The 14,729-nt window shown below is 35.9% G+C and overlaps 1 protein-coding gene across 1 annotated transcript in view; it reads right to left on the reverse strand.

The window, feature by feature from the left end:
* The window catches only part of Smp_181230 (phospholipid-transporting atpase), a gene marked incomplete at both ends in the record, with an annotated part of 65,099 nt that overhangs the window by 33,672 nt on the left and 16,698 nt on the right, over nt 1-14,729 (reverse strand). The window contains 3 exons of the mRNA XM_018791240.1: nt 501-857; nt 9,040-9,289; nt 12,498-12,628. Of these exons, the coding sequence (XP_018645576.1) occupies nt 501-857; nt 9,040-9,289; nt 12,498-12,628 (738 nt within the window). The remainder of the gene's footprint in view (nt 1-500; nt 858-9,039; nt 9,290-12,497; nt 12,629-14,729) is intronic.

A 14,729-nucleotide genomic window follows, 5' to 3' on the forward strand; every position in this document is an offset into this window, starting at 1 on the left:
ATGTGCGCCATGCACAAATCTCATTTGATTTGTGTGAGGGCTGTGATACTGTCCAGATGCCCAAAACTGAAGCAGATGGTTTTCTTAGAAGATCACACCCAGAGCCTTTGATCGAAAGATCTGATCCACAAGGCAGTGGAGCATCGTGAAGAGATGCAGTTCCATGATAGCCGGTGACCAACGATTGGTTCATACGCCATTTTTTCCTTCAGGATACTGGATCCCATGTACACCATTGGTTTGGAATCAGGGTTTTCCAACTCCCCTAAGTGAACTTTCCGTGTCCACCAACTCGGTTAGAGCGCCGGACATTCGCTTTTCGTCTTCTCAATTTCGTAAACGACACCCCCGCCACTAGGAGAAGGCAGTGAGTAGGACTTCTCTGGTAGGTCATATGAGAGCGTTTGGAGAGGAAGAACGAATTCTCACCACTCTCGGTCGTAACAAAGCATTTAGGGACTACATAATAAATCACAAATGATATATACATATATACTTACCTGATTGTTGTCTATGTAAATTTAATTCTTCTGTTGATATACTATATGGACTATTAAATTGATTATGTTCATATTGTAATAATATTTTTTTATTTTTTCTTTCATCATTTATTTGTGGAATATTTAAAATATGCTGAGAATTTTTTAATGATACATCTAAATCTAATGCTTCAATAACTGGTGGTAAACAACGACTTGAATAAAATAGTAAAGATTCTTTATTATATATACTTTTGATAAGTTCATTATATGATCTAGCTGAATTAGCATTTAGATCATTAATATTGAATGATGGATTGGTATTATCATCTGGCTGGTTGATTTCATCAGTTCTAATAGATTGTATTTCTATATCATCTAATTTAGAATTAGAATCATCAATGACAAAAGTTTCTTGACTAGTATCTTCATGATTAGTATTGTTGATAAGATCATGATCCGTTGAAGTGATCGGATTCATACGGTTAGTTACCAAGGGACCAGAAGATATAATACTGTTATTATCATGATGATGATCATTCAATTTCTCTATTTGATCATTTGTTTCATTTATTCTATTTGAACGTAATTTATTTGAAAAGATATTAGATAAATTGATTGTTTGTTTAGCACGTGATAAATGATTAGGATCTATCATCTTATCTTTTATGTTGTTAGACTTATCTAATAGTGTATTAGGTTGACTTTGTTGTTGTTGGTGTTGTTGTTGTTTGGTTTTACGTAATTTTTGATGTAAATGTGTTATAGAGTTTAATTTACCAGAACGAAAGAAATCACGAAATCCTTTACGACGTGGAGGTACTTCAAACTGTTGAAAATAAAGTATGGATGTAAATCAATACTGTACGGAAAATATTCTCTATATGAGTATAAGAAAGTTAGTTACATAAAATGATCCTAATATCGATTTACCGGGAATGTTTAACGTTAGTAATTAGGATTGATGAGAGTTAACATTGATACATCATTCTGATTGAACGCTATATTCGGATCCTAAGCTAGTTTCGTAACCCCCTACGAAGCTAGAACTACACAGCGAATTGAACACAAGAGAAAAGGCACAAAATATACGGGAAGCACTTTACTCCAAAAGTTCATTTATGTACAAAAAATATAGGATTTTTATAATATTTTAAAAGTCCTTGTGTTTTACTGATAATTCTGGAATACCACTAAACATAGTAGCAGTGTAGTAATCAGCTGATCAGAACCTCTACATGTGACTTTTCATTTTTGTGATATTTCTAGCAAAACTTGTAATCAGACGGTGATTGGATAAAATGCTTCTTAATGTATCCTGAGCTTGTCACGTCTATTGTGAGAAATTTTCAGTATAAAGGCAACAAACATCAGGTCAGACTAACAGCATCAACTAAAGAGATTGGGCGTTCGACTCAAGTAATCACTTGGTAACTAGAGCATTATAACACTGGCGATTGGGGTCCACAGTTTAAAAAAATTCCAACTCTAACAGAAAAAAATTAGTCTATCTAGTCGTAGTTAAGACTTAATGAAACCTTTCAGGAAAGTTTGTAGAAGTAATCAAATCCTGAATCACACTGAAAAATCATTATTCAAATTAAAGATAACACTTAAGCATTTTATGCTAAAATGAATAAGGAATGTTTGGTGAGAAAATTATTGGACAGATTTCTGGTGAAACATTTTCATATCACGACGAAAAATAAATTGAATTCTTATCTGAACTACTTATTTATAAACGAGTCAGTCAGTCAGCTACAAAGTAGGACCAAGCACATATATGCATAGGTCCAAGTTGTCACACTTCAATAGGACAACAAGAATTACTTCAATGATAGTAATATATCAAAGAAAAATCGCATATAAGGGTATAGTAAAGTAAGAAAGAAAGATAAAAAGTAATTTTAATCCTACAGTTTAAGGGAAGACAGAGAGTGTATACACCTACTCCATTGTGGTCGATTCTGAGCCATGTCACCCACAGTCTCCAACCATTGGTTACGATAGCCACATGTACCCCAACCAAGTAGCCTGTATCTACCAATATGGTTTGAAGCAGAAGTTAGTGACTTCAAGCTCTAATGCCACGTTTTGGGTTCGCTCACACCTAACTCTCTTCCAACCATCCCCGATACTAGTCAGCACAGAGCGTCGTGGTAATCGGTGGTTAGGCATACGTAACACATGGCTCAACAATCTCAGTTGATGAAGATCCACAACCTTATTAATTGATTTACTATCATTCCCAAATATCCTGAGTCTAACCTCATTATTACTTACCTGGTGATCCCAGTAGATGCGAGCAATATTTCTAAGGCATCTGTGGTCAAATACTAGCAACTTACGAGTATCTTTTAGTCTTAATGGCCATGTTTCACAGCCGTAAAGTAGAGCAGAGCAAACTGCTGCACAGTATACTCGTCCCTTAATTGATAGACGGATATCTCGTCTTCGCCATAGGTGACGTAAGTTGGCAAAAGCCAAACGCGCCTTTTGAATCCGTGAAGAGATTTTGTCAGACACCAACCTATAAGGGATGATCAGACTTCCAAGATAAGTGAAGATGTCGTACGAGTTCGACTACTTCACTACCTATCCTTAGTTCAGGTGTTGACGCAGGCCAGTCCTGGAGTACCAATTTACATTTAGAGGGAGAGAAACATATCCTCGAAACATCATTGCATTGTTGCTCAGTTCTAACAGAAGACTCTGCATTTTGTCAGCGTTTTCACCAAACAGGACTATATCATCTGCGTATTCTAAGTCGATGTCATGGATTTATCTACGTTACATATCAGTAACTTTGTATGCCAACTCAGTGTTTTAGAGGTTGAGCGTTCGCGAGCGAGACCGTAGATGTGCATTGCTGGTAAGTTGTTATATCGTGTGCGCTCGTAATATATATGAATGTGCAATTAGAGAGGAGTGAATTTATTTGATCGGACGCAAATGATACATAAAATACGTACGAGCAGTTCACCAGGGGATATAACATAAGTCCTATACGAGGACGAAGCAGCTGCCCAGCGCTTTCACGTTTTCAATGCTGAAATAACCTAGATCAAGTATAATCTCAATGAAATCCAACAATCTCCGTACTAAGAAATATTTATGAGTAGTCAGTCACTACACATATAGGTAGGCGGAAATATTTTTAACTACGCTAAATACATGAGAATATAATAAATGAATACAAGTTAACTTACCAATGTTGGAGTATTTTTTGTCACAGACACTACAGCTGTATTACATATAGCTAATGCCAAGAAATAGTCTTGAATACGTGTTTCTTCACTTAATAAAAATTGATTATGAAAAGTTCTAGATTTAATTTCTGTAGAATTACGTCTATCGATGTTTTCATTCACAACATTATCTATTTTTGTATTACTCGTTGATGGAATGTGATTCGATTGTTGTACCGCAGTAAAGTCAATATGATTTGTCTTGTTTTCAGGGATGAAGTAATTCCTGGAACTATGATCAGAATATTCCATATCATTATTGATAGTTTTTTGATGATATGAAAAAACTGTTCTATTCTCTAATATACTTTTTAGTGTATTCAAACTTGTTATAATATGCTTCTGATAGTATTTACAAATATGTAGAAAATACCGAAAAAAAAGTATTTTGAGTTAATTTAGAAAACAGTTTTGGCAATTCAACTAGACTAAATGATAAGCTTATATTATAGTAAAAAGATTAAATATGAGCATGTTTAGATGTTGAGAAAAACGAACAAAAGTTGAATAGAACTAGAAAAGAAGGCCCAGGACAGAGTGGGTTGGAGAATGCTGGTCGGCGGCCTATGCTCCATTGGGTGTAACAGGCGTAAGTAAATAAGTAAGTATGTATGTATGTTTAGATGTTACTATTTATAGCAATATAATGGTATTTCAATAATCTTGTGGTGTATGCTACTTATATTGACAGATATAAGTAGTATGTAACACCAATCATAAGTGGAATGCCTGGCAGAAGAAGACTGAGAAGACCAAACTGAAGGGATTTAGAATAAAAACATAATTGGAAGAGTCATTGATTACGAAAAGGACAACTGATGTAATATGTGTAAATGATGTTATTAATGTATGGTTTTTGTATTGTACCAAATTACTCTGATTTTACATTAAATCGATAATTGGTTATTCTCGTCAAGTTTTCGTTCACTACAATCTAAGTAAATAGAAATTGTAACTATTAGCATAACAATAAACATTACGAGTATAGGATTGTGGAGATTTTGAATTTTAGTGAAATCAGGAACCTGGCTAAGTTAGACCACCATCGAAGTATTGGAAGCACTGGACAGTTGTTTCGTCCTAATATGGGACTTAGCTGTAAGTTTACCTTACTTACTTACTTACTTACGCCTGTTACCCCTCCTAGAGGAGCATAGGACGCCAACCAGCATTCTCCATCCAACTCTGTCCTTGGCAATCCTTTCAAGTTCTTTTCAGTTAACATTCATTTTTTTCATATCTGCCTTTACTTCCCGGCGTAATGTGTTCTTTGGTCTTTCTCTTTTCCTCTTCCCTTCTGGATTCCAAGTTACGACTTGCCTTGTAATGCACATTAGTGATTTCCTTAATGTATGTTCTATCCACTTTCAACGTCTTTTCATAATTTCCTCTTCAGTTGGAAGCTGGTTTATCCTCTCCCATAAAACGCTGTTGCTGATAGTATTCGACCAGTGAATGTTGAGTATTTTGCGTAAACAACTGTTTATAATTACTTGTACCTTCTCGACGATGGATGTAGTAGTTCTCAATGTTTCAGCTCCGTACAGTAGGACTGTCTTGACGTTCGTATTGAAGATTCTGACTTTGAAGTTAGTTGACAGTTGTTTTGAGTTCCATATGTTCTTCAATTGTAGAAATACTGCAATTGATTTAAGTTTACCTACCACTATTATTTATTATTACAACTTATGATGTGGTTTAAAATTTGGAAATAAGCGTAAAATATAGTTGAAAAGTTATAAATCCATAGGTCGTTAGTGCCAAAAAAGTATCAAACAACAATATCGTCTGAAGTATTCCTTCATATCAGTTTCATTTATTACACTATTTCTTTCATATAAATACTTTTATTCAAATTCTGTGTGTCAGTCACAAGACGCTTTTCGCTATACACCACATATAAGGTCACAATAGATAGATGGTAAAATTGACAAAATCATTAAAAAATTTTCTTATCTATAAGTATTCGTGTGATTTGGAAGTTGAAAACCTGATGTTTATTCACATACTTACAAACTTTTCATTATTCAGACGGTTGGAGTGTTATTTACTAAATTGAGATGGCTAAAAGCGATTGGTAGGAACGGAGGAGACCCACCTAAAGGAGTAAGAAAATTATAATTCTAATCCGATGGTGCACATGGACACCAGTACTATGAGGAGACAAATGGTGTATTAACCTATACTTGGTCATCGGATACCATAGGACTAATGTTCCAGACGGTGCTCCACTAGCTTTTGGATTAGAATTCTTCGTCAAAAGCTCAGGGAGCGGCCCACCTGAGAAAACTACCTGTCTCAGTTTGGGCAGCAATGGAGAATCCCGGCCCACACACAAACCTTTATGTTTGTGTGGAGCATATATATTTTGATAGCCCTTTGTACTAATTTCCTTATGTGTTTGAATAAAAATGCAAGAAGCAGTCAGAGACCATATCTCACAGATATAAAAAAATTTTAGGACTCAATGTCTCATTTTATCAATAAACCACAAACTTTCGAATGCCATGTATTATTTATAGTACCCCAAACTACGTTCAACGATCTTCAATAATAAATTATTATTGAGGGTGAAATAACTAACTAATTATTATCAGAAGGGGTTTTTGTGGAGATTTAGTATTTTCATAGTTGAAAGCATGAGTCAATTGAAGCTAGACCACCAAGGAAAACCTGGAAGCACTGCTTGACGACCGTTTCGTCCTATTATGGGACTCCTCAGCAGTGCTCATCCACGACAATTGGTGAACGGTTGCTCAAATTCGTGGATTGGTTGAAGTTAGACATTAACACCATCGGATGCCGGCTCAGTGGTCTATCCGTTAAGTGCTCCGGTGCAAGACTGGTAGGTCCTGGGTTCGTAACTAATTATTAACTACTCAGTGTTCAAACAATGGAAATTGATTTGTTGATGTAGTGTCTACACAATATGTGCAAAAGCTAAAATGAAAAAAACCACCTCCAAAAATTATTGCACAATCAATATTATGTATGAATAATCTTAGAATTTCATATTCTGATGAAAACATCTTTGTTTAAATTCGTTATAATTGTGCAAAACAACGTACTGGTGAAGAATGACCACTCAATTGACCATTATTTCCATGATAATCACCTATGATATACAGGAAAAAAGAGATAAATACAGGGTATTAGTTTACAGTAAACTTGAAATACAACAAGATTACTAGACAAAGTACATTAAAGTGAGAGATCATAAATATTTGTGCAAAGTAGATGAAATGGAGCGTGAACCTAACACATAATCTTTAAGACATAAGTGCTTAACCAACTGACTGTATAAAATATGTAGCCGTTTACATCTAGCTAGCTAAAAGATACTTTGTATATTAGGGGAGCCCCCAAATGCTCTGATACGGCCGAGAGTGGGGAGGGCCAGCCCTCTTTCTCGAAATGCTCTCACACGGCCACGCGTATATAGCCTTTGCCATGGAAGCCCTACTCATTGCCTTCTCGTAGCAGGGGTGTTGTTTATGAAATTGAGAGGACGAAAAGTGAATGCTTGGCGCTTTAATCGGGTTGGTGGATTCTCCGTATCCACCAAGGGGAGTTGGAAAACCCTGATTACAAATCAAAGGTGTACATTGGCTCCAGTATCCTTAGGGAACAAATGGAGTATGAATCAATCGTTGGTCACTGGCTACCATGAGACTGCATCTCTTCACGATGCTCCACTGCCTTGTGGATCATGTTTATCAATCTATAAGACTCCCAGAAACTAAATATCAGTAGATTCACATGGTGTTGTTTGCATGTATCTCCCCATTGTTGTTCAGCACTGCAATTGATTTGTCTCTTGTTGGCATATGTGCATGCTGTGAGGATTGCCTTGATATTGCCATAAGTTACAAGCTTTATAAGCAAATATGGATAGTGGCTAGCAGTGGAATCCAGGACACGCGTTTCGTCTTATTCGGGACTCGTCAGCTGAATGTACCTGCATCCCAATGTTGATGTTCACTCCGGGACTCAAACCCAGTACTGTTCGCTTCAAACGCCATCGCGTTATCCATTCGGCTATCAGGACTCATTAGACAAGTGAGTAACGCGATGGCATTTGAAACGAACAGTACTAGGTTCGAGTCCCAGAGTGAGCATCATATATCAGATGCAGGTACATTCAGCTGACGAGTACCGAATAAGACGAAACGCGTGTCCTGGATTCCAGTGCTAGCCACCATCTATTTTTGCTTATAAATATTGGTAGGTTTTGTTTAGTATTTAGTTAAATAACAGCTTTTCATAATCGTATTTTTCACTTTCGTGCTAAAGCCCGGTAGCCGCTGTCTTTGATCTTATCGGTCAGACAATAACATGTACTTCACCCGACTAACTATTGCAACCTTAAAGTAAATTTGTAAATCATTAAACTTATAGAGTTCATTGGTTGATTGTTATCAATTTGTTATTGCAACTGATGGTGTGATTTATCTTTTATACAGAACCTTATAACATGATAATACTCGTGTAAGGTTATGTAAATAGTTTAGAAAAGCGATTTCTCAAAATTCTAGCGTATGAAGTGATAACTTGTCCAGTTAGCGAAGTTGAGAATGATACAGTAACTTATTATCATGGTATTTAGAAAGTTTACTGAAGTCAAAGATTTGAATACTATGTTTCTAATTCGTTTTTTATATTGTATCATGTTTGCCAAGAAAGATAGAAGTCTGTAGGCTGTAAAATTTGCAATCAATTATCAAACTATCCAGTTATTTTCATAGTTGAAATCATGAGTCAATTGAAGCTAGATCACCATGGAAAACCTGGAAGCACTGGACGGCCGTTTCGTCATATTACGGGACTCCTCAGCAGTGCGCATCCACGATCCCGCACTTGCGAGATTTGAACCCAGGACCCACCAGTCTTGCGCCATAGCACTTAACCGATAGACCACTGAGCCGGCCGGCATCCAACGGTGTTGATGTCAAACTTCAACTGATCCACGAAGTTGAGCAACCGTTCACCAATTGTTCTCAGTAAGTCGATATCTCACGACAGACGTGGTTTGAACTGGTCTATCGGTTAAGGTCTCTTGCTCGAGATTGGTGGGTCCTGAGTTCGGATCTCACGAGTGCGGGATCGTGGATGCACGCTGCCACTAAGGAGTCCCTTAATAGAACGAAACGGCCGTCAAGCAATGCTTCCAGGTTTTCCATGTTGGTCTAGCTTCAATTGACTCAAGCTTTCAATTATGCAAATAGTAAATCTCCACAAAACCCCTTCTGATAATCACTTATCAAACTATCCAATTACATCAACAAAATATTGTAAATTATAAATCAACTAACCATCATCTGCATTATAATCTATTCCATTAATACTAGCACGTTTAAATTCCATTTTATTCTCCGTTAATGTACCTGTTTTATCAGTGAATACATATTCAATTTGACCTAAATCCTCAGGTATATTAAATGCATGTATTTCAATACGTCTATCTAAATGATTATCATATAATTGTAAATCATTATTCATATGCCATACTTGATGCATTTTAACAAATTCAATAGTTACATATAATGGTAATGGTATAATAGTCTATTAAAAGAAAAAAAAACAATACAATACAAACATTATAATAAACAGAAGTAGAGAAAGAGAACAGAAAAATATTTAACCTGGTAATTAATCTATCAGGTCAATGTTATTTGAATCAAGGTTACATTTTTTGTTGGGGATTTTGGGGAGATTGAAGATTTTGAGGAGATTATACAGTTCTCATAGTTGAAATCATGAACTGATCTTAACCAGACTATCATTAAAAACCTGTACATTTCGTACTAGTATGAGACTCTTTAGCAGTGTGCATACATGATTCTATATGTGCGAATTGAACCTAGTACCTTCAGTCTCATACAAGAATGCTCAACATTTACATCATTTAGTCGGCATTCAACGGCATCAATGTCTAATTTCAATCAATCCATTATCATGTTTAACCCTTCATCAATTGCTTCAGAGCGATAAATAAAATTGAAGGATTTCAAATACGACAAAACGTGAATTCACAGTTTCGACCACAGCCACAGGAGTAATCAGAATGTCTATTGATGGAACTTACACGTCAAGTTATTCACTGTTTATTTTAATCTAACAATTAGAAAGTTCGATGACTAATTTGTAATAGCCATTTACGTTAATCACTTTTATTAGTATAGATAAGATCTCGTTGTTAGCAATGTCAAACTATTAAACGTGATAGAATTCAGCGTTCGGTCAATCATACATCCACATTTTAAATCAACAAATAAATTTGAGATTTATGGAGAAATTCAACTTGGATATTCATTACATCAATCAAACTACAAGTCAGGTGTTCCCTTTTTTCCTGAAACTTCTCACGATTAAGAATTCATGTAAGGAATGGTACTAATGAAAATGATCATCGAAATCATTGAATTCTTATACTCAGCTATTACCTATACACTTTTGAAAGGGCTAGAAATACTACTTGTCGTCTTATGATCAGCAATTTGTTGTGGTTCGAGCATTAGTCGATATCATGTGTTGTATCGCCTAATTACGATTCCGATTATCGATTAGCCAACCTATATAGTCAGTAAAAGAGGCTACTTCCTATTACAAGAAGTGACATACTGATCAATGAGTTACATCCAAGGCCTTAACGCCTTCCTTCTAATCCAGTAGCTAACCAGGAAACATATACAGGAAGCAAAATGGTTCTTTATTGTACTCGATTATGACTTAAAACTCATGCTATAATGTATTGTACAGCACACCAATTTATAATATTATACTTTAAAGATTATCATACCATAAGTGCTAGATGGCGAAGTAAACTGTACATAATTAATTAGCAATAATTAAGGGATTATAAATTGTATAGCGACAGATGAAGGCTTAAATAAAAGTATTAAAGAAATCCAACCATAAATTTATCTAATAATTAATACAATAAAGATATAAGTAATAATAATCCTAAAAATAGCTCATAAAGTTTCAGCCTTCTCAAAATTCATCCTATAATATAGAACAAGACACTGGGTAGAAGGAATACATATATGTAGTGAAATGATAGAATGTTTATGCAATATGTACACCTAATCTCGAGTTATCCATCGATATCCTATTGTATCATGCAATCCAAGTTGTTTCTCGATTGTCTTCTCTTGTTTCTATTTGGGTCTCCAAAGTATTCTGCTTATTCCGTTGTTTTTTGATCTCCTGAAAATCTTCTCTTCAGTTGCCGATTATTGCAACTTCCAAGAGATGTTCCACTACAAAATACTTGTAAGCAATCTTACGAGTGGCATTCACTACAACAATACTACCCAGTTGTACAATTTACGTTGACTTGAATACAGTTCAAATCTGAAATACGAAACTGATTTTCTAAAACTAATTTGTCTTCTTTCAGTTATGTTGAATAACAGAAATTTGATACATTTGAAAGTTATTTTAAAGATTTATACAAATACTCGTCAATATTAGAACGAATAGTTAAACAAAAATTTGACGCCGAGTATAGAGAAACCATCAGTGAAAATTATATATAAAATGGTTTCAGAGATTGAAATCTAAATAATTCGGACGTTTCATCCCGCTAACTTGTCTGGACTTCTTCAGGGTAATAATCAAGATCAAAATCATCAAAGCAATCTATAGTGTTTAACAATCGAATCTATCCTGTGCTAATCCAATCATGTTCAGTTGTTGACTTTAGTGAGTAGGATAACATGAGTAAATTACATATGGATCATGTGAAAAGTTCATAATATGAAAATAAATGAATGAATGGCTGTGTATGTATGTATGTATGTATGTGTAAGATTGAGTTAGAAGCAAAAATAAAAGTGCCATTTGAAGTTTGAAATAGTTTCTGAATCGTTTGATATGCATGTAAAATGAGAATTATCAAATACATAATTGTAGTGCTAAAATGGCTCAGGGATCTATCGGTTAAGTGCTCTGGCGCTAGACTGGTAAGTCCTGGGTTTGAATCTCGCGGGGCGAGATCGTGGATGCGCACCACTTCCCCCGAATATCCTTGTACTGCCGAGAGTGGGGAGAGTCTGCTCTTCCTCTCCAAATGCTCTCATATAGCCACGCGTATATAGCCTCTGCCACACAAGTCCTACTCACTGACTTCTCATAGTGTCGGGGGTGTTGTTTACGAAACTAAGAGGACGAAAATCAAATGTCCGGCCCTTTAACCGGATCGATGGACACGGATGGTCCACCTAGGGGAGTTGGAAAACCCTGATTTCAAACTAATGGTGCACATAGGCTCCAGTATCCTGAGGGAACAAATGGTATATGAATCAATCGTTGATCACCGGCTACCATGCGACTGCATTTCACGATGCTCCACTGCCTTGTGGATCAGATCTTTAGGTCAAGGGCTCGGGGTGTGGCCCCCTAAGAAAACCACCTGCTTCGGTTTGGGCACCCGGGCAGTATCACAGCTTTCACACAAAACAAATAAGATTTGTGTGGTGCATATGTATTTGGTGCCCCTTTGCACCAATATTTATTTGCTCAAATAAATAAATAAATAAGTGTTAAAATAACGTAGACTAATTTCTGTCAGAATAACGATACACGTGAAATAAACAGGTTAGATAGAGAAAGGATTCAATTACTTATTAACGAACATTTGCCAAGTAATTGCTAGTTGAATACTATCCTTTCTGTTCAGGCTGTTCTTATCAACCCATATATACAGCGCTTCTACTTTCAGTCTTTCTTTACAAATCGTTACGAATAATTACTGCGATTAACTCACCTGAAAAATTATTACAAATCTCCAAAAATTGAGAAAACCTTGATAAGCAGGTGTTGAAGTTGAAGAATTCCTATCAAGCGCCACGAACAATACATCATCACCTGGTAAATTCTGATGCCAAACAGCACTACCTAAAACAAAAAAAATACGAATTTTTGTAATTGCTTTCCCTACCCTGAGTGATTTATTCGCGTGAAGTTTCCATGCTTCTGAGCGATAAACCTTTACCACCTCAACACATAGAGTATATTTTCACGGTTAAAATTACGAGTCGATCTAAGCTAGACCCCCATGGTAAACCTGGAAGCACTGGACGACCGTTTCGTCCTAGTAACAAAATGTTCAGCAGTGTGCATACATGATTCCACATGTGCGAATCGAACCCAGTACCTTTCGTCTCACACAAGAACGCTCAAAGTCTACACCATTCAGTCTGCATCCAATGGTGTCAATGTCTAATTTCAATCAATTCATGATCTTGTCCAACCTTTCATCAATTGCTTGAGGTGGATAACTATCTCACATGCAACATAGTTGAACATCACTGGTCACAAATTCTCACTGGAAGTCCATGTTATATCCCCTGGTGAATTATGAATGATAACTTTTGAGGACTATTTATCGACCAATGTAATATGTATATTTCCTATTGTATAATTGTTACGTAACTAAACTATTCATATTCGTATTATTTTGACCTTTGACTTATTATTGATTACTTTCCCCCTATCCACAGCCACATTTGGCCAATTATTGTACAAATGTTATTTTCTATTTTTTGGTACGATGTGGTCTGTTTGGTTTGTATATAAACCCAGTATGCTTGTGAATAATGATCCATATTGCCGAGGCTGTTATTAGTGTTCTGGATTCAACTGTCTGGGTTAGGCATTTAGGAGGACTGACAAGTAATCAAGACTACTCGTACGATTTTATGTATCATTTGCGTCCTATCAATAAATTCACTCCTCTCTCTTTAATTCGGCATCCAATCGATATAACAACTGGCACACCCACGCGTTATAACAGTCCAAGAGTTATATCATGAAACTAGTCACTAGTGAGTACGGCTGTTCAGTGTATCCAGATTTTAAATAGTGGTCTAGCTTAGATCGACTCATGATTTCAACTGTGAAAATATTATCATCAGAAGGGTTTTTTGTGGAGATTTATTATTTTCATAGTTGGAAGCGTGAGCCAATTGAAGCTAGACCACCAGAGAAAATCTGGAAGCACTGCTTGACGGCCGTTTCGTTCTATTGTGGGACTCCTAAGCAATGTGCATTCACGATCTCGCCTCGCGAGATTCGAACCTAGGACCTACTAGTCTCGCGCCAGAGCACTTAACCGATAGACCACTGAGCCCGCACTCGGTAGTGTTTATGTCTAATTCCAACCAATCCACAAAGTTGAGCAACCGTTCACCAATTGTCTTCAATGAGTTCCTATCTCACAACAAACGTGGTTTGAGCTCCACTGGTCACTGCTTCTAACTCTCCGGAAATCTTCCATACTGATATCATAGAGTATATGTAATTACTTTATACAGTAATTAAACAAAATATTTTAATATCTCATGTTAATAACTTTATTTAAGCATATCCATGTTGATATAGAATTAAATAGCCTAGATATCACAAAATAATGTAAACTGGATTTTAGGCAGAAAAACTTCTAATATTTCTAGACCCCACATTTGAATAGAAACCAAGGTTTTTTCAAAAGTGAGTTGATTGTCTGAGATGCCTCAAATAGTGTAAATGTCTACGTAAAAGTCTTCAAATGATAAATTTTCAAGGGCGGTAAAAATAAATCCATTCATCGGGTGAATAATGATGAAAACAAAATAACTACTTGGTATTCCCTAAATTTTCTAACGGCTGGCTGAGAAATAAAGACTATTTTTCCCAATATAATCAATTTCTACAAAATATTTGACTAAATCTGTTACTTAATTACTTACTTACGCTTATTACCCCTCTTGGAAGAGCATAGGTCGCCCAACTAAATCTGTTACTTCATACAATACAATAATGAATGTTAGTACTTATTAAAGCATTTTGTTAGTGGGATATAGATTGGATTAAAGTATGTTTCATGCATGATGGTGTTGCTGAGCGCTGATTGGCTAATTCTAAACCGATCAGCCCGGGCATATTATTGAAGAAAAATCTAGAAGCTTCTTATGTATAAATATATGAACGTTATTCAAATCAGTGATTGCTGTTCACT

The sequence above is a fragment of the Schistosoma mansoni genome, assembly GCF_000237925.1.
Source record: "Schistosoma mansoni, WGS project CABG00000000 data, chromosome 3 unplaced supercontig 0141, strain Puerto Rico, whole genome shotgun sequence".
Taxonomy (NCBI): domain Eukaryota; kingdom Metazoa; phylum Platyhelminthes; class Trematoda; order Strigeidida; family Schistosomatidae; genus Schistosoma; species Schistosoma mansoni.